General features: G+C 37.2%; 1 protein-coding gene across 3 annotated transcripts in view; it reads right to left on the bottom strand.

Annotated features, from left to right (window-relative positions):
• The window catches only part of neil3 (nei-like DNA glycosylase 3), a 47,950-nt gene extending 24,594 nt beyond the window's left edge, over positions 1 to 23,356 (bottom strand). For 2 of the 3 annotated variants that reach the window (XM_073048045.1, XM_073048047.1), the window contains exons 1-5: positions 23,207 to 23,356; positions 12,869 to 12,996; positions 7,583 to 7,717; positions 5,069 to 5,282; positions 3,152 to 3,226 (exon numbers count right to left, since the gene is read on the bottom strand). In XM_073048045.1, coding sequence (XP_072904146.1) covers positions 3,152 to 3,226; positions 5,069 to 5,282; positions 7,583 to 7,717; positions 12,869 to 12,996; positions 23,207 to 23,299 — 645 coding nt within the window. In that variant the 5' untranslated portion in view covers positions 23,300 to 23,356. Of the gene's footprint in view, positions 1 to 3,151; positions 3,227 to 5,068; positions 5,283 to 7,582; positions 7,718 to 12,868; positions 12,997 to 19,152; positions 19,273 to 23,206 lie in introns of those variants that run through there. The other variant, XM_073048046.1, reaches the window with a different exon arrangement.
• Positions 23,357 to 24,580: the final 1,224 nt, after the last annotated feature.

The raw sequence follows: 24,580 nt of genomic DNA, 5'->3' as shown, positions 1-24,580 counted from the left end.
ATAAGAGCTCAAATTGTGCCAATAACTTGCAGATTTCTGATTTGCCCCTCAATAATTGTCCTGGTGCCAAAGAGAAAATTTTGATACCATGTGGAAAAGTTGGACTTCAGACATGAAGTAAATGTTAAGACTAAAACTGACAAGAACATTAATTAAACTTTTACTCTAATATAAACATAATAAACCACTAAAGTTTGTAAAAGGAAATCCAAAAATTAAGAATGATAATCCTCATTTCCTGAATATAGATCATTTCTCTGCATTGTACCTGGACACTTAACTAACAACACCACCCTTCCTTTTCAATTCTCTTTGTAGTCTTTTTCCTAATCTGCACTATAGTTTCACACAATAACAGTTGAGCCAAGTTGACTCCAATCAATATATTTTTCAATCTTACCATATCTGCTTGAATTTAAAAACATAATTTTTGAGTTCCTCTGTGCCCTCTCAAATCAAAACAGCTTGTTGTTCATTTTAACCAATTAAGTTCAAGAATGGTGGGCAGCATTGTTGTGTAGCAGTTAGCATATGCTCTTACAACGCCAGTAATCCAGGTTCAATTCCACCGCTGTCTGTAAGGCGTTTGTACCTTCTCCCCATCACTGCATGGGTTTCTGCCTCGTGCCCACCACCCTCCACACTCCAAAGATATACAGGTTAGCAGGTTAAGTGGTCACATTAATGTAACTGGGCAGCGGGGACTCGTTGAGCCGGAATGGCCTGTTAGCATGCTGCATCTCCAAATATAAAAAAAAGTTCTGCTTACATTTGTATCTGCTCATTGCTTTTCCAGAGTCTGAACAAGATATCCCAAGCTAAATAGCTAACTCTGAGTTGCCCTGATTTTTAGTGATCAACAAACCTTCCTTACCTTTGCTTTAACTTGTTAGTATGCAAATATCTTTAGCAAATTTTAAATAAATTGGTAATTAGTTTATTTTCACATTTACCAATGTACAGCATTCCAGAGATCGTTCCATATTCAAGTACATTGATGTAGTACAAAAGGTGAAAAACACAATACAGAAAGTGTTAGTTACAAAGAAAGTATGGTGCAGGTAGACAAATAAAGTGCAAGGGCCATTATGAAGGTAGATTGAAAGATCAAGAACTCATCTTTTGGAGCATGAGAGGTCCATCAAAGATTCTGATAACAGCAGGTGGTGCATGTTCAATGGCTTATGCAAATTTTAATGCATTGTTTTTGTATGAGTATAGGACATATTTAAAAAGCCTTTCATAACCCTTGCTTAAATATAAGATTATTATAAGTTTAAAACTATGAAAACTGCTTAAAGTTTTTATACGTCAAGCAGGAGTGTGCATTTGGAACTTTGAGTTCCAAACTTTGGAAGGAACTTTGAATGTGGTTAGAAATTTAATGCTGCAAGGACAAGATCTTGAAGAAACTGAAGAAAAAGACAAAGGGCACATTCAGATATTATTGCTATACAGGCATTCTGGATATACTTTTATCTAAGGAATTGGTGGCTTTTTCAAAAGACAAAAGGAAAAACACTAGCTACAGCACTGCACTGAATTGAAAAGAGCTTAAGATGATGAGCCCGCACAGAGCTTTGCCTAAATGGTAGAAGATGGCACTGAGGCACATGTTGGGACTTTTTTTCTAAAAGAGCAGACAAGCATAATATGTTCAGTGCAAGATCAATATTAATAATAGTTCTCAAGTCATGAATCACATGATGGTTTCAGAGAAAATATTGCTTTTTTATTAAAGCAGAAGTACAACCATTATCTGCCAGTTTGTTTCCCTTCCCCTCCCTCCATCTGGCTTCTGTCTCCTTCCTTGCAATTCCTGCTGAATAAATATTGGCTGTTTGTACCCCTTCATGGATACTGTCTGACTTGCTGAGTTCCTCCAGCATTTTGTGTGTTACCCCAGATAACAATAACAGTTTTGATTCCACCATTTCTGGAATATTAGAGCAGTAATGCTGGTCAAGGGGAAAAAAAGTGAATTTTATTCTGGAAATCTAATTAATGATTTTTCAAAAATATAAATCAGAAGTGTACTTTAATACCAAAAAAACCTTTTGTTAAAATAATTTCTATGCAGTGTATAATTTTAAAATGGTGCATTTTGATTGCAAATACAGTCGGCCCTTCTTATCCGCAAGGGATTGGTTCCGAGAACACCGCCCCCCCCCCCCGTGGATACCAAAAATCGCGGATGCTCAAGTCCCTTATTTAACCTGAATCAGTGTGGTGGTCTTTAGGACCCAGCAGAACCCAGGACTTTATTTAACATGTTCAGAGCGGTGGGCATTAGGACCCGGCGTAGCTCTGAATCCACGGTGTTTCTGTTCACGAAAATAATCACGATCGCGATTGAAAATAAGGTGGAAGTAGTAAAGTGATCAGAAGGAAGTGAAACGCTATCTATCATTGGAAAAGCATTAGGCTCAGTCGGTCAACGATCAGAACAATTTTAATGGAGCATGTGAAAGGCCCTGCCCCAATGAAAGCTACAATTATTACTGAGCAATGCAGTGGTTTAATTATTGGGTTTTGGGTTTTTGATCCTCCACATCAACCTGGCACGGTGGAGAGTGCATTCGATAGTGATCTGTCACTAGATCGAACTCGGGAACTTCCCGAGCCCGGCACTGAAACATACGTTCTTAAGTGTTTTAGAAAGGTAAAATATATACTATATACGAATGCAAACATTTGACTTACTGACGCTAAATAATACTGGATGTACCTGTTCCGACTTACTTAGTAAGATAACTTCCGATTTTTTTCAATCCCGATCAACGATAACCCACGCACATCCTCCCGTATACTTTAAATCATCTCTAGATTACTTATAACAGCTAATACAATGTAAATACTATGTAAAATATTTGTTATACTGCATTGTTTAGGGAATAATGACAAGAAAAAAAGTCTGTACGTACTCGAACAACAAGTGCTGGAAGAGCACTTCTGGGTTTTCGCTATTCACGGTTGGTTGAATTCGCGGATGCGGAATTCGCGGCTAAGGAGGGCTGACTGTATATAGAAAGCTGTAAATATGAACCATCCCTCACCTTCTATATTAAGTGCTCAACTATGTAACTACATATTATGCCCTTTTCAAATAATTGGAAAACAATATTATTCACTTCTTGAAAAATATTCTTACCGTACAAAAGAGAATTGTGAAGTCTCGAGTTACTCTTACAAGGTGACGTATTTGCTCAGCTGATAACTGACAAATCTGCAAGAAAGAACAATTATCCCAGTTAATGATTTACTTAATAAAATCCAGATATTTAATGTTAAACTTATTAGAAATCACTAAATGCCATTACAATTCAAGTATTTTTAAAAAAAATAATACCTGGTAATAACTAAACAGTTCAACTTGAAGTATAGTTGATAGCCATAGAAATGACATAAAAAGTCAGTTGGCATACTAAAAGAAAAAGTCATCTCGTATTTGGAAGTCCATTCTCCACTCTGTTCAAATCCACTTTATTTAAAAAGATGAACGATGGACACTTTGGCTACAAAATTCTCCCTTTTAGCTGCTAATGAAATGCTGTGATTTAAGTACTTACAATTCTTGTTGAATTAAAAATCGATTCCATTTTTTTGACTTATAATCACCAGGGTGTCATCAGAAATAAGAAGTCCTCACACTCTCCCACCTTCAATCATTTTGATACTTTCCTAGGTCAAATCAACTCAGACGGTCTGGCATCTGTTCTAGCCACTGTGGAATTTCCCTTCAAAAGGTGTACACTATTAAGCTGTGGTCACAGAAACTGATTATTAGACCTTCTAGTAATTCCTTCTGAAGAAACTGAGGTAATTAATAGTAGACAGCACAAAGATGCTGTGCTGTTACATCGACTCAAATTAGCACAGTGTAAACAAGAGGCTGTAGCCATTTTAGAGTCTCTGCACAGCCTTAAAATAAAAATTGAACAAGAAGTAGAAATAACAATCGTCAGCTGAAATGTAAAATACAACAGGGGTCACAATAAATCAGTACTTGAAAGATTTTGAAGCACTGAATAATTGGTGCCAGGGACCAATTCTAATGTATGAGAAGTCACTAAAATATCAGTATTTATTTCTATTTTTATATAGTAAATCAAAATAACTTATTATTTATTGATTTCATAACAATATACTCTATTGAATAACCTTCAATTCAACATCAGTTGTATAAATTAATCCAATTCTGTTTTTCCTCACACCAGATGGAAAACACTATTTTTAAAAAATCCCTTCACATTCTAAATATATTATCACGGCACAGTAAAGAAACAAGCCAAAAGATATGAGGAACAGAAGTTATGATATGTGAAATTTGACTAAATAGTAAAATAGTATAAATAGGATAATAGGAACACTAAAAATTCATCACATATGCAACTGGAAATCTGAAGAAAATTAAAATAGTATGAACAGTCAGTAGATCAGGCAGCACCTTTACAGAGAACAAAAATGCTGTTAAAAGACCTGCCGTTAATTGTATACAGTACTTTCCCCTTATATTTGACCTCAATATGCAACACTTCACAATGTTCAGTTTAAACTCCATGTCATTTCTCTGCCCATATCTGCAACTTGTCGTATTCTTCGATAGCCCCCTATGCTGTCCACAACTCCATCTGTCTCATTTGCAAACTTATTAAAGTTTATATTTTCCACCAAGTAATTACTATATATTTATTTATTGGCACAGACTCAATGAGCCAAAGGACTTGTTCCTGTGCTGTAACGCTCTAGGATTCTATGACTTATAGCTCCTATCTCTGCAGAACATCACAGATCACGGACCTCCACTCAGAAATACACTCTTGCACCATTATCCTCTGTCACTTCCAAGTCTTTGTAGATACCATGCATTTTTATCTTGTGGATCAGCCTACCATGAGTGACCTGGTCAAATGGCTTTTTTGCTCACTTTCTTCATTAAACAGCTGGACTGAGTTGAGGCGGAAGTATAGCATCTTCGGAAGAATTTTCGACAGAATCAGGAGGAAAATTGGGCTAGGAGTAAATAAAAAGTAAAAAAAAAATGGAATCTACTACACAAGAATTTTACCTTTATAGCAGGATGAAGGCAACTGTCAAATATTGATTCATTTTTGATGATATTTCCTACTCCTGGCAGCACAGCCTGGTCCAACAGAACGTCACATATCATGCGGGGACCATGTCGCTTTAGCTCTTCCTCAGCTCGGGAGCAACTAAATTTTACCGAGCAAATATCCAGTTCTTCCATCATTTTTACTTTCTCCTCACATTCTGAAGTACTCCTAGCAGGTAATACAAAAATATTCCTATTATGTTGAAAATGTTTATTATAGAGCATTCATCTTACAAAATTTTAAAACCCAGCTAGGCAGCAAGGTTTTTGTTTTAATTGTAAAGTTTGTCTGACCCTCCTAGAAGAAACTTATTTGAACCAGTCAAGTTATCTAAGAAACTGGATATGACTTTAAGAGAAAACAGATCATTTGGTTGCAACTAATGCTGTAATATGTAATTCTCAATATTCAGATTAAGAGCAGAAATATAACAGCAGTGATGTTCAAAATTTTCTTCACATTTATTCTTATAACCATTTTTTATTTTTATCCAAAGACTACTTCCCCCAAACCATTTCCTAATAAAATTATCTCTTCTAATTAGCAAACATTCACTTAAAGAATTGTATAAGAAAGGGCTTTATTTCATTTCAGTTGTTACATAACAAATATTTTCAACATAGCAACATAAAGAACACATTTGAAAAAACTTATAAAATAGAGATCCATGAAAAGCACCAACATTCAACCTGCTTGATGGGAAAGAATGTGAAATAAATTAGTTAAAATGGGGAAAGAGACAACTGGGATCTTCCATCTAGCAACAATAGTCACTGGACGAATGAATGAATGAAGTTTCAATTTGTACATTTCAGCTGGTCAAAACAAGGCAGTTTGATTTACTGCATCTGAAGTGGGAGAGGTTGACTCATTTCTGACCTATTACGTTGGGCAAATGCTATCCTCCGCAAAAGTTAATTGCCTGCTGCGCAAGTTAGTGCATAACCAAGGGTTCTCTAGGAACCTAACCCTCCCCACCTTGCCCTTGTTAATGGGGAGAGATTTGTATCAGCTTTCAAAACTTAATTAATCTAAAGTGCAAGGAAACAAAAATAGCTTTTAATAACAAATGACAACTTGAATTTTTGCAACCTTTGAGGTACATAAATTGTTAAGACAAAGATAGTAGAATTTCAGTTTTGAAAAGCAAATTTTAAAACTAAATCTTACAAAGATTATTAATTTTATGGAATTAATGACAATATTCAGGCCAAATACCATGCAGCATTGAAAAAAATACTGTGTTGTCAGTTACCTTAAAAATCAGATGTTCACGTAGTTACAACTCTTTTGGAACATTTTTCAAAAAAAAAAGTAGTTTTCCATGTCTTGAACAACAAATAGTCCTTAACCAACACCTAAAAGCAACTTATCTGAATACCTATGACATTTCTATTTATGCAACACAGTGGTTTCCAGTTAATTGGGATACATCACAAACAGTACATTTTGGCCCAATTAAACAAATCCCCATTAGCCAGTCTTCAATGCTATAATTATAAAGACATTAAAAAAGACAAACTACCATTTAACTGAGTTACAAATAATGAATTAAAATAAAATGCAGAACAAATTAGAAGATTGCCAATACTGCTGAGGTATAAAACTGTGTATTGGTTCCTAATAGTTATCAACAGAAGAATTCATCCAGTTATGCTGCCATGACTGTTGATTGACTGTAAATGAACAAAATCAGTGCAGGTGATGGACTCCCTTCATAGTGCCCTTCTAGTGCAGATAATGGACTGCCTTCCGTGGACTGCTTTTGACAATTGAGTCTTCCAAATATTCATTTTTATTGTAACATACAAGATGATTGCTGATACCTTCAAATTCTTTGTAGTTCCACTTGTTGTAGCAGTGCAAGTAGTTTCATTTTTCACTCCTGGCCAATTCTGGCATCTCCAAGCCTCAATATTTGAAACCGCAATGAGCAAAACAGTTTTGAATTGTCTTGCTGCTTACTTCCCAACTATCAGTGAAAATCACTGCTTTTTGAAAACAAACATACGTAACTGATGCCATTTCGTAACTGTTCACTCTAAGCACGGTACAGTGTCTACAGCCACACAAGTGCACATGACTGACATTAGTTAGAAACCATCTGGCAAGTCTCCAGACCAATTAAACGGCATAGTGTCCGAAATAAACAAAGGGAATCTCTCCTATTTTCTCAATTAGTTTTCAGTCTTTAAAAGTTGTCCCAGATAAGCAGCTACCCTGATTAACCGATGTTCCAATTAACCAGAGCCCACTGTATTAGTAGTTACAAGATTACATTGCCTAAATAGCTTCAAAATGTGCATTATGTACACAGTAAATGTAATTCTATTTTTAAGTTTTAACTAATCTGGAAATGACATATGAAACTCACTTCTATCAGCAATCAATGCAAAATAGATTCTAATAAGCAAAATTTAAAAGCATGAAAATAAACCTAAACGCAAATCTTATACCCAATAACTTACCTGATATCGAACGTGGACTCAAAGAAACAAATAAAATCACTGGTTAGCTGAATCTCTAAGACTGCTGGGGCTCCACTGCTGTGTTTTCTCTCAGATGAATTGATGCGCATTGAACCATTCATTCCAAAATGTATCCTGCAATGATATATAATTGAAACTTCAAATCAACAATGCACCAGCTATCTTCTTGCATACTATATCTGAGTTTTAAAATCAAATATAAAGTAATTGTCTATCACTAAGCAAATGGTGCTTTCTTCAATATAAAATGTTTAATTTTCAAGTGAACATTAAATGGATTATTAATTAGATTTATAAATCTTGTCCTCTTGTCTTGTCCCACCCAGCCCAGCACTCCAACGTAGTTACTGCTACTGATCAAAGACTGACGTCTGATTCCCAAGTAGTTGAAGGTTGAGTGCATGCCGATTGAGTACTCCTGTATTTCAGAAATCTAAAACAGCATTTGGTGTCCAAAAGACAAAGCTGTTTTTTGTCCAAAAACAAAAAAAGACAAAGCTTATTCTAAAAGTTCATATTGAATGAGTCATAACACGTAATGACTCATAATAAGTCATAAATTGAATAATACACAAACAAAAATAGATGTGGGGAAAACTCAGGCAAAACCTGTGGGAATATTCTTTCTTTCTCAGTTCCAATGGGGAAAAAAGTTGGTCAAACTAACAGAGAAAGTGAGCAGAGGGTGATGGTGGAAGAAAGAGAATTTTGTCAGAAGGATGAAAATCTAAGAGAAATTCTTTGGCTCACCCAGTACCTACAAAAAGATGCAGGTTCCTTTAAAAGTTAACATTTACAGTAGAACAGCCATAATTTCCTATTTTATAGTTTGGAAAACCCAATGGCTCTGTATTTGACTTGCTTGTTTTGCTCTCAACACTTGCTGGGCCTTGTTTCATGTATTCTTAAACTCACCATGGCTCTATTCCCTGCAGTCCCTTGAAACTCAAAGTCCCCATTTCTTACTCACCTTTTAAACACACTTGGATCCTCTTCCCTATGCTCTGTTTAAATGCACTGGGACTTGCTCCCAATGCCCTGTTTAAACTCATCATGGCTTCCTTCTCAACGTTCCCTTTAAATTCACTTTGTTCACTGGAAAATTACTTTTACTCAGTGACACATATTTCAAAAGGTGTGTTGGTAGTCCAGAAAGCCTACCAATCTAGCATCCAAGTTGAGGGGGCCAAGTTATCATAGTTTTAATGTATTTCCATAGATGTCTTTAAATTTCTAAGTGTCCACATTTTATTTGTGACACCGCTTAAAAATTAGGAGACATAAAAGAATAACACCCCAGGGCACAGCTACCAATGGTTTTCAGGGATCTCAGAACATGTCATCAATATAGTCAGTCTGAATGTAGATCAGTGGTGCCCAACTGGAACACAAGAAGAACTACTGCTCTGCAGGTGGTGAGCACTTGTTGTACCAATGCTTCTGAAACTTGGCAATCTCATCCGACTATGCATACCGACCGAAAGACGTTTATCGGAATTAGCAACCAGGGTGCCCAACAGTTCCCCCTGACTCATGGCACGGAATGAGTTCATGCAATTTAACAAATGGTAAGTCAGGTACACAATCTCAACTTACTCTACAGATCTATAGAAAACAGGTCGTGCAATGATACAGCACTGGCAGGAACCAAATGGTGAAATCGAGCCCATCAGTGAGCCTGCCAGTCGAGGATTCTTTGAGGTGTTCAAAGCGACCTTAGCTTCATATATGCAGTCAAGAATCATCTTTGGGGATTACGAGACCTTGCGTGATTAGTCAAACGCACTAACAGGAATAGTATAAAGGTAGCTTGCCGAACACCAGCTCTTTCCCAACTAACATTGATTCCAATCTGAATCATTGTCAATGTAATTTTCGCTGTTGCGGTCATCTTCATTTTTGCCTTGCCATTCTTTTGTGTTCCACTACCATTGTTCCGTGTTAACTTGCTGTTGAAGTCAACATCCCATAGGTATTCCCAGTTATGTTAGTTTTTTTTATTTTAATGATGGATAAATATGTTCGGTGCAACCTCCATGAGTCTGAAAGTGGTGAATCATTGAATTCTAATCCTGCTAAGAAACAGAAACAATGTTACTTACCTGAAATATGGTTTTATTCCATTCCTGTCAGATCAGCAATGCCCATGTAATTTATTTGTGATATTGTACTGTCTAATGAAGCCATGTAACCATCAAGATTGCAGGAATACTTCTGTATAAGACACCCTGTAAAGGCTACTTATGGTATTACTCAGTTTCAGAAGATACAGTAAAAGAAGCACTTGAAAAGCATTGCATATTCAAGTCATTTGCAAAGAAAGCTAAAAATGACTTTGATAGTGGTCTCATAGCTTTTTGTAACATTTCCCAAGTGACAGCAATGTGTGGAAAATCTCATAAAACTGGTAAAAGATTAATAATGCCTGCTGCATCAGAAGTGTTCTCAAAATGGATACCAGTATTTTAAAATCAATTTCCGAGTAATAACTCTGCAGTTCGTCGTATTGACAAAATGAGTGAAGATGTTGAAGACTATGCACAGAGCTACAAAAAACAAAATTTGGGAAACAACTGAATGAGTCAACTGTACGGGACAAGGCATTACTAAAGACATGTATGGTTTGTCAGAAATGGAAAAGTTTATCGACAGCTAACATGAGGAAATCTGCAGATGCTGGAAACTCAAACAACACACACAAAATGCTGGTGGAACACAGCAGGCCAGGCAGCATCTATAAGGAGAAGCACTGTCGATGTTTCGGGCCGAGACCCTTTGTCAGGACTAACTGAAGGGAAAGATACTAAGAGATTTGAAAGTTTATCAAGAGATTCTCTTTTGCAAAAAGCTAAAAAAAAAATCACCAGAGAATCAATCTAAAATGAGCTCAAAATGTATATTAAGGATAAAAGTATTCCAATTAGGAACACAAATTTGTTGTGCAACATTTGGAGCACAGGTCACCATACTGGTTTAGTGGTATTCCGAGCCTGTTTGCAATCCATTGTTAAATTCATTGTCAACATCTCGCAACCAAAAACCTCAGCCAGGAACTTCTTTCAAGCATGACTCTTGTAATCTGTTATCAACAATATTAAGGCAAAGCCATTAAATAGCAGAATATTTTGCCAGTTATACCAAGATAATAAAGAGTTTGAATGCTTGCTTCTTCACATTGAAGTGTGTTGGCTGTCAAAAGGCTGCTGCTTACAATGTTTCTTTGGTCTTTTTGACACCGTGGTTGAATTTTTCCTCAAAGTTGACAAGAACTTGGGAAAGATTATTGAAATTCTATATGGATGTGGCATACCAAGCCGATCTGTACGACAAAATGAATATTCTAAATATGAAACTACAAGGTGAGAATTTCAATTTAACCCAGGCAAAAAGTGCAGAGTCCACTTTTATCAGAAGATTGGAAATATGCAAAACATTGGGAGAAGAATGTTTTCAGTTTCCCTGCATGGAAAGCATGGCATTTTTTCATAGATGATGATTTGCAAGAATACTGCTTACACATGCAGTCAATGAAGAAGGATTTTCAGAATAGATTCAAGAATTTGAATGAGCTTGAAATTCCTGACTATGTAATTAAGCCATTTCTTTGCAAGGTGGAAGGAAGAGAGCTTGCAAGAAGAAACGATCAAAATTCAGAATGATAAAGCAGTAAAAATGCTTTTCAAAAATGTTAGCATTTGTGGTATACAAATGGTACGTGACCACACTGTCACACAAAGTTTTCTGATCTTTGGAAAAGAGAAAAACTGCTCTTCATTGCACTTCCATCCTACAACCTTGATGAATGAGGCTTCAGTGCAGTGAACCACATACTCTCAAAAAACAGAAACCGGTTGGGCAATGTTACTCATGGGGACTTCAAGGCCTTTGCGGTCACAACTTGAACCAAATATTTCAACTCTTGCTAAAAACTATCAAGCTGAAGGATGAATTTGTACAGCACCACAGGTACTGTGTAAGCTAAGTTTAAAGACATAAAAAATTAAAGCAGAATCATTTTTCTCATGTTAGCATGTGATATACCTGTTGTTACACTAAGGGGGTGCCAGGAAGTATACTGTGTCGAAGAGAGTCAGACAGAGTGGTCAGCAGCACTGGGGCTCCACAGGAGTCTGGCCTGTCTCCCTTTCTCTTCACCATCTACACCTCGGACTTCAACTACTGCACATAGTCTTGTCATCTTCAGAAGTTTTCTGATGACTCTGCCATAGTTGGATGCATCAGCAAGGGAGATGAGGCAGAGTACAGGGCTACGGTGGGAAACTTTGTCACATGGTGTGAGCAGAATCATCTGCAGCTTAATGTGAAAAAGACTAAGGAGCTGGTGGTGGACCTGAGGAGGGCTAAGGCACCGGTGACCCGTTTCCATCCAAGGGGTCAGTGTGGACATGGTGGAGGATTACAATACCTGGGGATATGAATTGACAATAAACTGCACTGGTCAAAGAACACTAAGGCAGTCTACAAGAAGGGTCAGAGCCATCTGTACTTCCTGAGGAGACTGAGGTCCTTTAACATCTGCCGGACGATGCTGAGGATGTTCTACGAGTCTGTGGTGGCCAGTGCTATCATGTTTGCTGTTGTGTGCTGGGGCAGCAGGCTGAGCGTAGCGGACACCAACAGAATCAACAAATTCATTCGTAAGGCCAGTGATGTCGTGAAGGTGGAACTGGACTCTCTGACAGTAGTGTCTGAAAAGAGGATGCTGTCCAAGTTGCATGCCATCTTGGACAATGTCTCCCATCCACTCCATAATGTACTGGTTAGGCACAGGAGTACGTTCAGCCAGAGACTCATTCCACCGTGATGCAATACTGAGCATCATAGGAAGTTATTCCTGCCTGTGGCCATCAAACTTTACAACTCCTCCCTCGGAGGGTCAGACACTCTGAGCCAATAGGCTGGTCCTGGACTTATTTCCACTTGGAATAATTTACTTATTATTATTTAATGATTTATGGTTTTATATTTCTACACTATTCTCGGTTGGTGCGACTGTAACAAAACCCAATTTCCCTCGGGATCAATAAAGTATGTCTGTCTGAGAAGTGATGACAAATATGATTGTGCTTTAGTGGGGCGTTGGCAAGTATGAAAGCGTTTTTGGGGGGCGCTGAACCAAAAAAGGTTGGGAAACACTGATGTAGATAATCTACATTTCAAATCTGTCCAAGATTACAATCAAAAGTTCAGATCTCCCCCGCCCCCCCCACCCATTTGGTGGAAGAAAATTGCAAGATACACAACCTTAATTCAGTTTTCTCAAAATATATGAACAGTTCCTTTCCCAATGTCTTCACACCCGTGTAAATCTTGCCTTTCAGCAATTCGATTGCTTGCAAACAAGAATCATTCCGTCCACTTAGCTGAGTAACCTGAAAGAAACAATAAAGGTAATGCACCACACACAAAATGCTGAAGGAACTCAGAGGGTCAAGTAGCATCTACTGCAGGAAATGAACAGTCAACATTTTGGGCCAACACCTTTCATCAGGATTGAAAGGAAGAGACCAGAAGCCGGCAGATGATAGGTGAATCGAGGTGAGGGGGGTACAAGTGGTGTGTGGAGGAAGGGATACTAAAAGGGAAGAAATTGAGAAGCTGGGAAAAGAGGCAAAAGGCTGAAGAAGGAGGAATCTGCCAGAGGACAGTAGACCATGGAATAAAGGGTGGAGGTGCGGTACCAGAGGAAGGAAAGTAAAAGGTTGGGGAGGGGAAAGAAGGGGTAAGGGGGGGTCTTTTTCAGTTCTGATGAAGGGCAACAAAAGGAAACTTTCTCTTGCTACAATTTGTTGTCCCATTGATCCTTTTTTTTTTTACAGTTACTGCTCTACAAATATGCCTGCAGAAAAAGAATCTCTGGGTTGTATGTGGTTACATGTACGTAGTCTGATAATAAATTTTACTTTGAACTTTGAAATACTGCCTGTGGAATATTTCTAGCGTTTGTTGTTTGTTTTTCAGAGCAAACATTTTTTATATTCAATGTGGTGGTTAAAAGGCATGAACTATCCCACAAACCACATATCATTTCTCATTTTAACCACAAATAACTTGAAGCCAAATATCAAATTTGGAGATGTACAAACACAGTAAACCAGTTAACACATCACTTAACCTTTCTGCTGCCTGAAGTTATGTACTGCCATCTAAAATGATTACTATGCCAGCTAATTTGCAGTCTTGATATGAAACACTCTATTCCTTAGCCCAAGCTTGACTAAGTAGCGACAAGCTGAGGAGGCAAAAGAGGAGTAAGTCTGATATTGTTAATCCTAATTAATCCCAGCACTAGAAACCAATGCATCTTGGCTAAATTATTGTACCAGTAATGCTGAGGGTTGGACAACAGATCTCTAGAGACATGAATTTAAATACTACTGCGGCAGGGTCGTTTGCTACATTCATGTCATATGAATTCGATGATCATGGTTTTTCAATGACCCTGATAGTTCTTGGCAAATGTTTCTACAGAAGTGGTTTGCCATTGCCATCTTCTGGTTCATGTATTTACAAGACAGATGACCTCTCAACCATTATCAATACTCTTCAGAGATTATCTGCCTGGTATCAGTGGTCATATAACTAGGACTTGTGATATGCACCAGCAGCTCATACCAGCATCTACCACTTGCTCACAACCTTTATCAGGGGGCGAAGCAGTTGCTACACCTTGCCCACGGGTGACTTGCAGACTAGCAAAGAGTAGGAGCGCCTTACATCTTCTTGGCAGAGACACATCTCTATCACACCAGCCAAACAGCAGGTTAGTACTTCAAGTCAAATGGTATTAAAGAAAAATAATAATTTTGACCATGGAACTCTCAGGATGTTATTAAAAAACTGTTTGGTTTACTAAACTGCCACACTTGCTTGGTGCTCCCAATATATGACCCCAGACCCACAGAAGTACAGTTGACTGAGTGAATCTCTCAAAGTGATCTAGCAAGTCATCCAATTGCTTCAGCAACAGAGTAATATAACAAAAATCTATCATGTCCATGTAAATCATGTACACATGCATACTAATTGCTACACATCTATGTACATCACAAAACTACAGCCTTCATCCCATGGATTTTGTTTACACTCCTCACTGCCTCATAAAAGCAGGCCATATACCCAACCCAGACATTCTCTCTCTTTTTCAAAATTATTATTTATTTATTAATTTTTTTAGAAAATTACAAAGAATAAATGTGTAAATAGTGAAATAGTAAATAGTGTAAATAGTAAAATGTGAAAAATAGTAAGAAAAAGAAAAATAATATTAACCCTTCCCCCTCCCCCCCTTAACCCTTATCTAAAGAAAAAAAAAGAAAAAAAGAGAAAGATTGCCTGGATATCGGAGGATCCCCACATGCTCCATGGAGTTCAAAATAATTTTAATATTTATTTTTACTTTCCCCAATTACTTTATAATTTTATCTTCAAAGGACCTATGTATTTAATCCTATCTCTTGTAAGTATGGGAGCCAAATTTTCAAAAATATATCATATTCATTTCTTAGATTGTATGTAATTTTTTCAAGTGGAATACAACTATGTATTTCATTATTCCAATGATCCATAGTTAAATATAAATCAGATTTCCAAGTAACTGCGATAACTTTTTTGGCTACTGCCAATGCAATTTTTATAATTTTTTTCTGATACTTATTCAATTTAAGTTTCGGTATTGTCCCTTCAATGTCTCCTAATAAAAATAATACTGGACTATGTGGGAGTTGTACTCCAGTAATTTGTTCCAATAAAAGTCTTAGATTTATCCAAAATGGTTGAATTTTAAAACAAGACCAAGTAGAATGTAAAAAAGTACCAATTTCTTGATTACATCGAAAACATTGGTCAGACATATTTGAATTTAATCTATTTATTTTCTGTGGTGTTATACATAATTGATGTAAAAAATTATATTGTATTAATCTAAGTCGAACATTTATTGTATTTCTCATACTATCAGAACATAATCTTGACCAGTTTTTTCCATCAATTTTAACATTCAAATCAGATTCCCATTTTTGTCTTGATTTATGAATTCCTGATTTAATTGTCTGTTTTTGAATCAAATTATGCATACAAGATGTAAACTTTTTAATTTTTCCTTTTTGAATTAATATTTCTATTTCACTAGGTTTTGGCATCAACATTGTTTGTCCCAGCTTTTCTCGTAAATAAGCCTTTAATTGAAAATAACAGAAAAGAGTGTTATTTGATATTTTATATTTTTTAATTTATCAAACAACATCAATATACCTCCTTCAAAACAATCACCTATATATTTATCCCCTTTTGGAAACAATTATGTAAAAGTTTATTATCCATTGTAAAAGGAATTAAAGTTTTTAATTAAAGTTCTTTTTGCTAATAAAGATTTCTTTATCTCATCGTCCATATTTACCTTATTCCATAAGTCAATCAAGTGTCTTAATATAGGAGATTCTTTTTTTTTCCCGTATCCATTTGGATTCCCATTTATATATAAAATCTTCTGGTATGTTTTCTCCTATCTTATCTAATTCTATTCTACTCCATGCCGGTTTTTCTTCATCAAAAAAAGACGCAATAAATCTAAGTTGATTTGCTTTATAATAATTCTTAAAATTTGGAAGTTGTAACCCTCCTAAATCAAATTTACATGTCAATTTTTCCAATGATATTCTTGACATCTTTCCTTTCCAAAGAAATTTCCTTACATATTTATTCAGTTCTTGAAAAAACTTCTGAGGTAAATGTATTGGTAAAGTTTGGAATAAATATTGCAATCTAGGAAATATATTCATTTTTACAGCATTAACTCTACCTATTAATGTTATTGGTAACATCATCCATTTATCAAGATCCTCTTTTAATTTTTTCAATAATGGCAAATAATGTTGTTTATATAAATTTTTTACATCATTATCAATTCTAATACCTAAATATTTTATCCCATTTATTGACCATCGAAATTGAGTTACTAATCGACATTGATTATAATTTCCTTTGGTAAGGGGTAAAATTTCACTTTTACCCCAATTTACTTTATACCCTGATACTTTCCCATATTCCTCCAATCTAAAAGATAATCTTTGCAAAGATTGCAATGGGTTTGTTAAATAAATCAAAACATCATCAGCAAATAAATTAATCTTATATTCTTCTTGATTAACTCTAAAGCCCCCAATGTCTGAATCTGTTCTAATTAATTCAGCTAATGGTTCTATTGCCAATACAAATAAAGCAGGTGATAATGGGCAGCCTTGTCTAGTTGACCTCGTTAAGCAAAATGGTGTTGAAATCTGACCATTTGTAACTACTTTAGCTTGAGGATTAGTATTTAAGGTTTTAATCCATTGTATAAAAGATCTTCCTAACTCATTTTTCCAATACCTTAAATAAAAAAATCCCATTCCAATCTATCAAATGCTTTTTCTGCATCCAAAGCAACTGCTACACTCATTTCCTCTCTTTTTTGTGCCAAATGAATTATACTAAGTAACCGGGTTATATTATCCATCGATTGTTTTTAGTAAAACCTGTTTGATCCATATGTATTAATTTTGGTAAATATTTAGATATTCTATTAGATAAAATGTTTGCTATTATTTTATAATCTGTATTCAACAAAGAAATAGGCCTATATGATGTTGATTTTAAAGGATCTCTATCTTTTTTTGGCAATACAGTTATGATCGCTGTTAAAAAAGATTGTGGGAGTTTATGCATTCTTTCCACTTGGTATATTAATTCCATAAAAGGAGGAATTAATAAATCTTTAAATTGTTTATAAAATTCAGGAGGAAAACCATCTTTTCCTGGGGATTTATTACTCTGAAGTGATCCTAAAGCTTCTTCAACCTCTTTTAATGTAAAGGGCATATCTAATCCTTTCTGTTCTTCCAAATTTAATTTTGGAAGGGTTATTTGTGATAAAAATTTATCTATCTCAGCAATCTTATTTTGTGATTCTGATTGATATAGTTCAGTATAAATTTTTTTAAAGTTTCATTAATTTCTAAAGGTTTATAAGTAACCTTATTTACACTTGTTCTAATTGCATTTATTGTTTTAGAAGCCTGTTCTGTTTTCAACTGCCAAGCAAGAATCTTATGTGATCTTTCACCTAATTTGTAATATTTCTGTTTAGTACTCATAATTACTTTTTCTGTACGCTATGTCTGGAGTGTATTACATTGTAGTTTTTTATTAACAAGTTGTCTTCGTTTTTCTTCTGTCATATATCTTTGAGATTCTTTTTCTAACTTTATGATATCTTTTTCCAATTGATCTATTTCTGCCATGTATTCCTTCTTAATTTTAGATGTATAACTTATAATCTGACCCCTTAAATATGCTTTCATCGCTTCCCATAATACAATTTTATCCTCAACTGAATGTAAATTTGTATCCAAAAAAAATTGAATCTGTTTTTTCATAAAATCACAAAAATCTTGATGTTTTAATAAAATTGAATTAAATCTCCATCTATAGATTGATTCCTCCTTATCCATCATTATCATTGTCATTATCAAGGGGGAATGATCTGACAGTATTCTTGCTTTATATTCCACACTTTTCACTCTATCTTGAATACTTTTTGATAATAAAAAAAATCAATCCTTGAGTAAGTTTTATGTCTATTTGAATAAAATGAATAATCTCTTTCTCTTGGATTAATTTTTCTCCATATATCAATCAGGTTTAAATCTTTCATTAATGATAAAGTTAGTTTTATTACTTTTGATTTTGTAGCAACTTTAGTTGACCTATCCAAAACTGGATCTAAACAAAAATTAAAGTCTCCACCTATTAATATTTTATCATGTGCATCAGCCAAGTTCAAAAAAAACTTCTTGTATGAATTTTGCATCATTTTCATTTGGTGCATAAATGTTCGTAAAAGTCCATAATTCTGAAAAAATTTGACAATGTATAATCACATATCTCCCCACAGAATCAATTACTACATTTTGTATTTTAATTGGTAAAGTTTTATTAACCAAAATTGCAACTCCTCTCGATTTTGAATTAAATGAAGCTGCAATGACATTTCCAACCCAATCTCTCTTTAATTTCTTATGTTCTGTTTCTGTTAAATGTGCTTCTTGTAAAAAAGCTATATCTCCTTTCATTTTCTTAATATATGTTAATATACTCTTTCTTTTCACAGGTCCATTAAGTCCATTAACATTAAAACTTAAAAAATTAAGTAAATTAATCATTCATAATACCTTGGGAACTCTAAAATTCTCCATGTTGCTATGAGTCTCTCCCCAACCATCCAGGCAAAAAAGAAGAAAAATAGAAGAAAGTTAACTAATATACAAGAAAAAAAAACAAAATACCCCCCCACTAATGTTGCGAATAAAAAGAACACATTACCCCCCCCCCCCAATTTTACGGGTCATGGCAATCGCCATGATTGTACATGTGAAACTCGCAGCCATTGACCAGGAGCTCCTCCAGCTCTCCCGCAAAAAAAAAAGAAAATATATTAGTGAAAGAAAAAGGAAAATAATTAATGTCTCTACTCCCAATTAATACTCAACTATTTTCTTTCCTTATAAATGTCCGTCAAGTCCAACCTTGTTTCGGTCTTCATCATTAGTCCACTTCATTTCTATAATTCTTTACTCCTCTTCGTGGACATCAGGTAATTCTTGTACAAATTTCTTTGCTTTCCGGTAGTCAACGAAAAATCTTCTTTCTTCGTTATCCAGGAAAATTATCAATTTTGCTGGGTAGCTCAATAAAAATTTATAGCCCTTTTCCCATAAAGATTTTTTCACTGGATTAAATTCCTTCCGCCTCTTCAGAAGATCGTAACTTATGTCTGGATAAAAAAAGCTCTTTTCCCTTCTATTATCAATGGCCCATTTCTCTTTTTAGCACCTTGAGTAGCTGCCTTCAAGATCATTTCTTTATCTTGGTAGCTTAAGCATTTTATCAAAATTGATCTTGGATTTTGATCTTTTTAAGGTCTTGGTCTTAAAGCTCTGTGTGCTCTTTCAATTTCAATTACTTGGCTTCCTTCTTTCATTTCCAAAATTTTCGGAATCCATTCTTGAAAGAATTTTATTGGATTTTCTCCCTCTGTACCTTCCACAAGACCAACAATTTTAATATTATTTCGTCTACTAGAGTTTTCAAGCGCATCTATTTTTTCCAACATCCGTTTTCTTTCTATTGTCCAGGCAAGATTATTGTCTTCTATCTTACCTATTCTTTCAGTGTTTTCTTCCACTTTTACTTCCATCTCTTTATTATCCATCTTCTTTTGTTTTTCCACCACATTATCGAGTGTATTCTGCAACCTTCTTATATCTGTTCTTATAGCTTTTAATTCATTCATCATATATATCAGGATATCTCTTATGTCTCCTTTAATCTCCTCCTTCTTTTCCTCTTCTTCTTCCTCCACTGAATTTCCCAAAGAGTCTGATTCCACTTCCGATTCGCTTCCAATTTCACTTCCAGCCATAGTTGGGATTTGTAGTTTTGTTAATATCTGTTCATGCATACTTGTTTCTTCGTGCATGCGTTATTCTTGCCGTTTCTTCTTAGAGACCGCCGACATTGCTGCAACTTCCTGTCCCGCATCATCAGAAGTGCCATGCACTTCGCCGGGAGGAGATCCAACTTGAGTCCGAGGCTTCGCCAAGATGGTTAGGCCTTTTTCTCCGCCAATTTGCGCAGTCTTTGAAATAGTAGCTTTCTTCTGTTTCGGTTTAGGAGCCATATCAAAAAATAATCCTGAGTTGCTTATAAATAGTTTCTAGTAGGTATTTGTTAACTCTTCTTCATTTAAACCCTATTTCATTACTTTTTACGAGGGAGCTGGATTCCCAACGTCTCGATCCTACGTCATCACGTGACGCCCCCCGACATTCTCTCTTCACACTCACCCATCGGGCAGAAGATACAAAAACCTAATAGTACGTACCACCAGGCTCAAGGACAGCTTCTACCTCAGTTATAAGACTATTGAATGGACCTCCTACACGATAAGCTGAAGGGGTGACGAGCTTCATCCAGAAGTGCATCGAGGACATTGTCCCCCCCAGAAGTCAGTCAAGGTCTATCCAAACCAGAAACCCTGGATCAATAGTTCCATGCAGGCTGCACTCACTGTGTGAGACAGCTTTCACCACCAGTAACTACTGGGAACTCAAGAAATGCAGCTACGAACTATGTAGTCATCAATGCAGTGAAATGACAAAGGGACAAGATCCAGATACAACTCTCCAGCATCAACACACGCAGCCTATGACAAGGTCTGCATACCATCACACACTTCAAAGCTAAGTGCAGTGGTGTTTCCAACATCTCTGCCTCACATATGAGAGAAGTCTTTTTTTTTTATACACTCAGTTTGATGTTGCCAACACTGAGCCCCTAAGGAGAGCCACCGATGTGACCTGCACCTTGGTCATCTCTGAAGCTGAGATACACAAGTGTTTCCAATGAGTGAACAGCCACAAGATTGTGGGACTGGACGGCATCCCAGGTGAGTACTCAAAGTGTGCACAGCACAGCTGGCTGGTGTGTTTGCAGACATTTTTATTCTCTCCCTCTCCCAGTGTAGAGTGCCCTCCTGCTTCAAAACATCCACCATTGTCCTTGTACCTAAAAAAGACCAAAGTCCAAGGTAACATGCCTGAATGACTGGCGTCCTGTCGCACTCACCTTAATAATAATCAATTTCTTTGAGAGGCTGTACAAGGACTACATCTGCAGCATGCTACCACCCACACTAGATCCCCTGCAATTTGCCTACCGACACAACCGATTGACAGATGTTGCAACAGCCACAGGTCTAAACACCGTCCTTGTACACCTGGAGAGGAGGGATGTTTATGTTAGAATGCTGGCCTTGGACATTCAACATTCTACGTTCAGCATTCAACACCATAATTCCCTCCAGATGTGACAAGCTTAGAGTCCTCAGCCTTCACCCTGCCTTGTGCAACTGGATCCTGGACCTGCTGTCAGATCGCCAGCAGGTGGTAAGAGTGGGTTCCCTCACCTCTGCTTTTCTAACCTTCAACACAGGAGCCCCCCAGGGCTGTGTCCTAAGCCCCCTCCTTTACTGTGTGTACACCCACAGCTCCAATTTGCTAATTAAATTTGCAGATGGTACTACATTGATTAGCCTTATCTCAAATAATAATGAGGCAGCCGACAAAGAAGAAATCATCACCCTGGCACAGTGGTGTCAAGAAAGCAACTTCTCACTCAATTTAATCCTATTTAACGGCCTTTGGGCCATAGCCGTCAATGTCCCAACAGTTTCAAGTTATCATCCAGATACTTTTTAAATATTGTTAGCATACTTGTTTCCAGTACCCACACAAATTAAGAGCTCAGATTTCAACCACCCTCTGGATTAAGAAATTCTTCCTCAGGTCTCCCCTAAACCTCTAAGGCTGCATTTGAAACATGTACTCTCTGATATAGGGGAAAGTTTCCTACTATCAAACCCAAGTCCAAAGCTTAGGTACCTCTATCAGGTCCCTCTCAGTTCCTGCACTCTAAGGAAAATAAAACCACCTAATTTAGTCTCTCTTCTTAACTCAAACACTCCATTTCAAGCAACATCTCAGTGAATAATTACTGCATTCTTTCTAAGGGATTCTTCTAAGTATAGCCAGCAGAACGTATATAATACTCCAGCTGTGCCCTGAGCAATGTTTCAATAAAGTTGAACCACAACCTTCTTGTTATTATATACTATGCCGTATCTACATAATGCAATTATCCCATATATCTCCTTCACCACCTAGTAATGCTATTGCCTTCAGGGACCCTTGGACTGGCACACCAGTAGTTCTTCAATACTCTCTAAGGGCCAACCATTCCAGTCATTGTACACATGGGAAGACAGGATTTATCAGGTGAAAATAAAGGCTAATACATGTTGGTTTTGTCAATGGTGTAAGTGAAATCAAAGGCGCAATAAATAAAATGAACTCACTTTACTGCAATATTCTAAATGCTAATACAGCAGTACTCCATTTCTTAGATTGCATTGTCTTCACTCTATAAAGCACACAGCCAAAATATAACTTTCTCTACTTACGTTACGATATTAGCAATTGTCTGCTCATAGCAATGTACTTGTGGGACATTCATGATTTTTTTTTGCAAAAGTAGCTAACCACTCTATGTACATCTTCATTATCTTATGCTCCGCCTGTACCTGCTGTCAAAACTCTCTATGGACCTGCCTCTTGTCATTACCCACTGCCTGTTTGGGAGAAACTGAATTAACATTTCAGATTGATAACCCTCTAAAAAGCTAGAAATGTTAAGTTTTGTAAAAAAAAATTGAGCTGCCAGGGGAAGGGAAATGTTTTGTCTCTTTCTCTATTTAAGGCAGACCAGCCATGAACAAGTGGCCAGCACCAAGAGAATCGATGCGACCTGGACCTCCAACGTGAGAGCATGAACGCCGACTTCTCTAACTTCCAGTCACCATTCTCTGCCTGTTTTGCCTCCTGCCATTCCCCGGTGCCCACTTGCCGCCGGCGCTCCCGTTTCCAGCCTCCCTTTACAGCACTCGACCGACTGTGAAAGCCCGGGCCTTGCCGGACGGCCACTCACCGCGCTCCCTCGCAGCCCCACCAGCCGCTGCCCCGTCCGGACACGGCTCCGGATCCTCTCCCCATTCAGCGCGCACCCGGGCCCCTCCACCATGGCGATGTCGGCGGAACAACCGGACGGAGACGGAGACGGAGCGGGAACAGAACCCGCCAAATTATTTGAACCGCTGCGCAGGCGCAGTCACGGTCGGAAGAGCCGGCGGCGGAACCGACAACCGAGACTCTCGGCTGTTAACACACACACACACAATGCTGAAGGGTCTCAGCAGAATCTATGGAGAGAAATAAACAGTCAACGTATGGGGCCGAATCCCGTCATCGGCTGAAGAAGGCAAAATAGGAATGTGGTGGAGGGGAAGGGGTACAAGCTGGCAGGCGGGGGGTGAGTCCAGGTGATGGGGAAGGTGAGAAATTGGGTGGCGATAAGCAGAAGAGATAAAAAGCAAAGAAGAAGGAATCTGATCGGAGAGGAAAGTGGACTATGGGAGAAAAGGAAGACGTTAAGGCACCAGAAGAGACAGCTGAGAAGAGAATGGGGAATAAGAGAAGAAGGAATGGAGGCCAAATTTTGAGTTTTGTGTACAGTTCTAGTCACCGAATTATAGGAAAGATGTCAACAAAACAGAGAGAGTACAGAGGAGATTTACTAGAATGTTACCTGGGTTTCAGCACCTAAGTTACAGAGAAAGGTTGAACAAGTTAGGTCTTTATTCTTTGGAGCGCAGAAGGTTGAAGGGGGGACTTGATGGAGGTATTTAAAATTATGAGGGGGATAGATAGAGTTGACGTGGATAGGCTTTTTCCATTGAGAGTAGGGGGGATTCAAACAAGAGGACATGAGTAGAGAGTTAAGGGGCAGAAGTTTAGGGGTAACACGAGGGCGAACTTCTTTACTCGGAGAGTGGTAGCTGTGTGGGATGAGCTTCCAGTAGAAGTGGTGGAGGCAGGTTCCATATTGTCACTTAAAAAAAATTGGATAGGTATATGGACAGGAAAGGAATGGAAGGTTATGGGTTGAGTGCAGGTTGGTGGAACTAGGTTAGAGTAAGCATTCAGCAGAGACTAGAAGGGCCAAGATGGCCTGTTTCTGTGCTGTAATTGTTATATAGGAATTAATGGAAGTTGGAGAAATGGATGTTCTTATCATTATTACCTATGAAATATAAGGTATTGCTCCTTCTGAGAGTTGCCTCGTTGTGGCAGAATTGTTGGAATGGGAATTGAAATAGAAATGGTTCATCACCTGGAAATCCTGCTTGATAAGGATGGAGCAAAGATGCTTGACAAAGCAGACCCCCATTCTACATTGGTGTTTACCAATGCACTGGCTACAGTAAATGACTCCAACAGATTCACAAGTAAAATGCTGCCTCAC

The sequence above is a fragment of the Hemitrygon akajei genome, chromosome 6 (genome assembly GCF_048418815.1).
Source record: "Hemitrygon akajei chromosome 6, sHemAka1.3, whole genome shotgun sequence".
NCBI lineage: Eukaryota > Metazoa > Chordata > Chondrichthyes > Myliobatiformes > Dasyatidae > Hemitrygon > Hemitrygon akajei.
The sequence above is the reverse complement of the archived record's forward strand: the minus strand, read 5'-3'. Positions and strand labels throughout refer to the sequence as shown.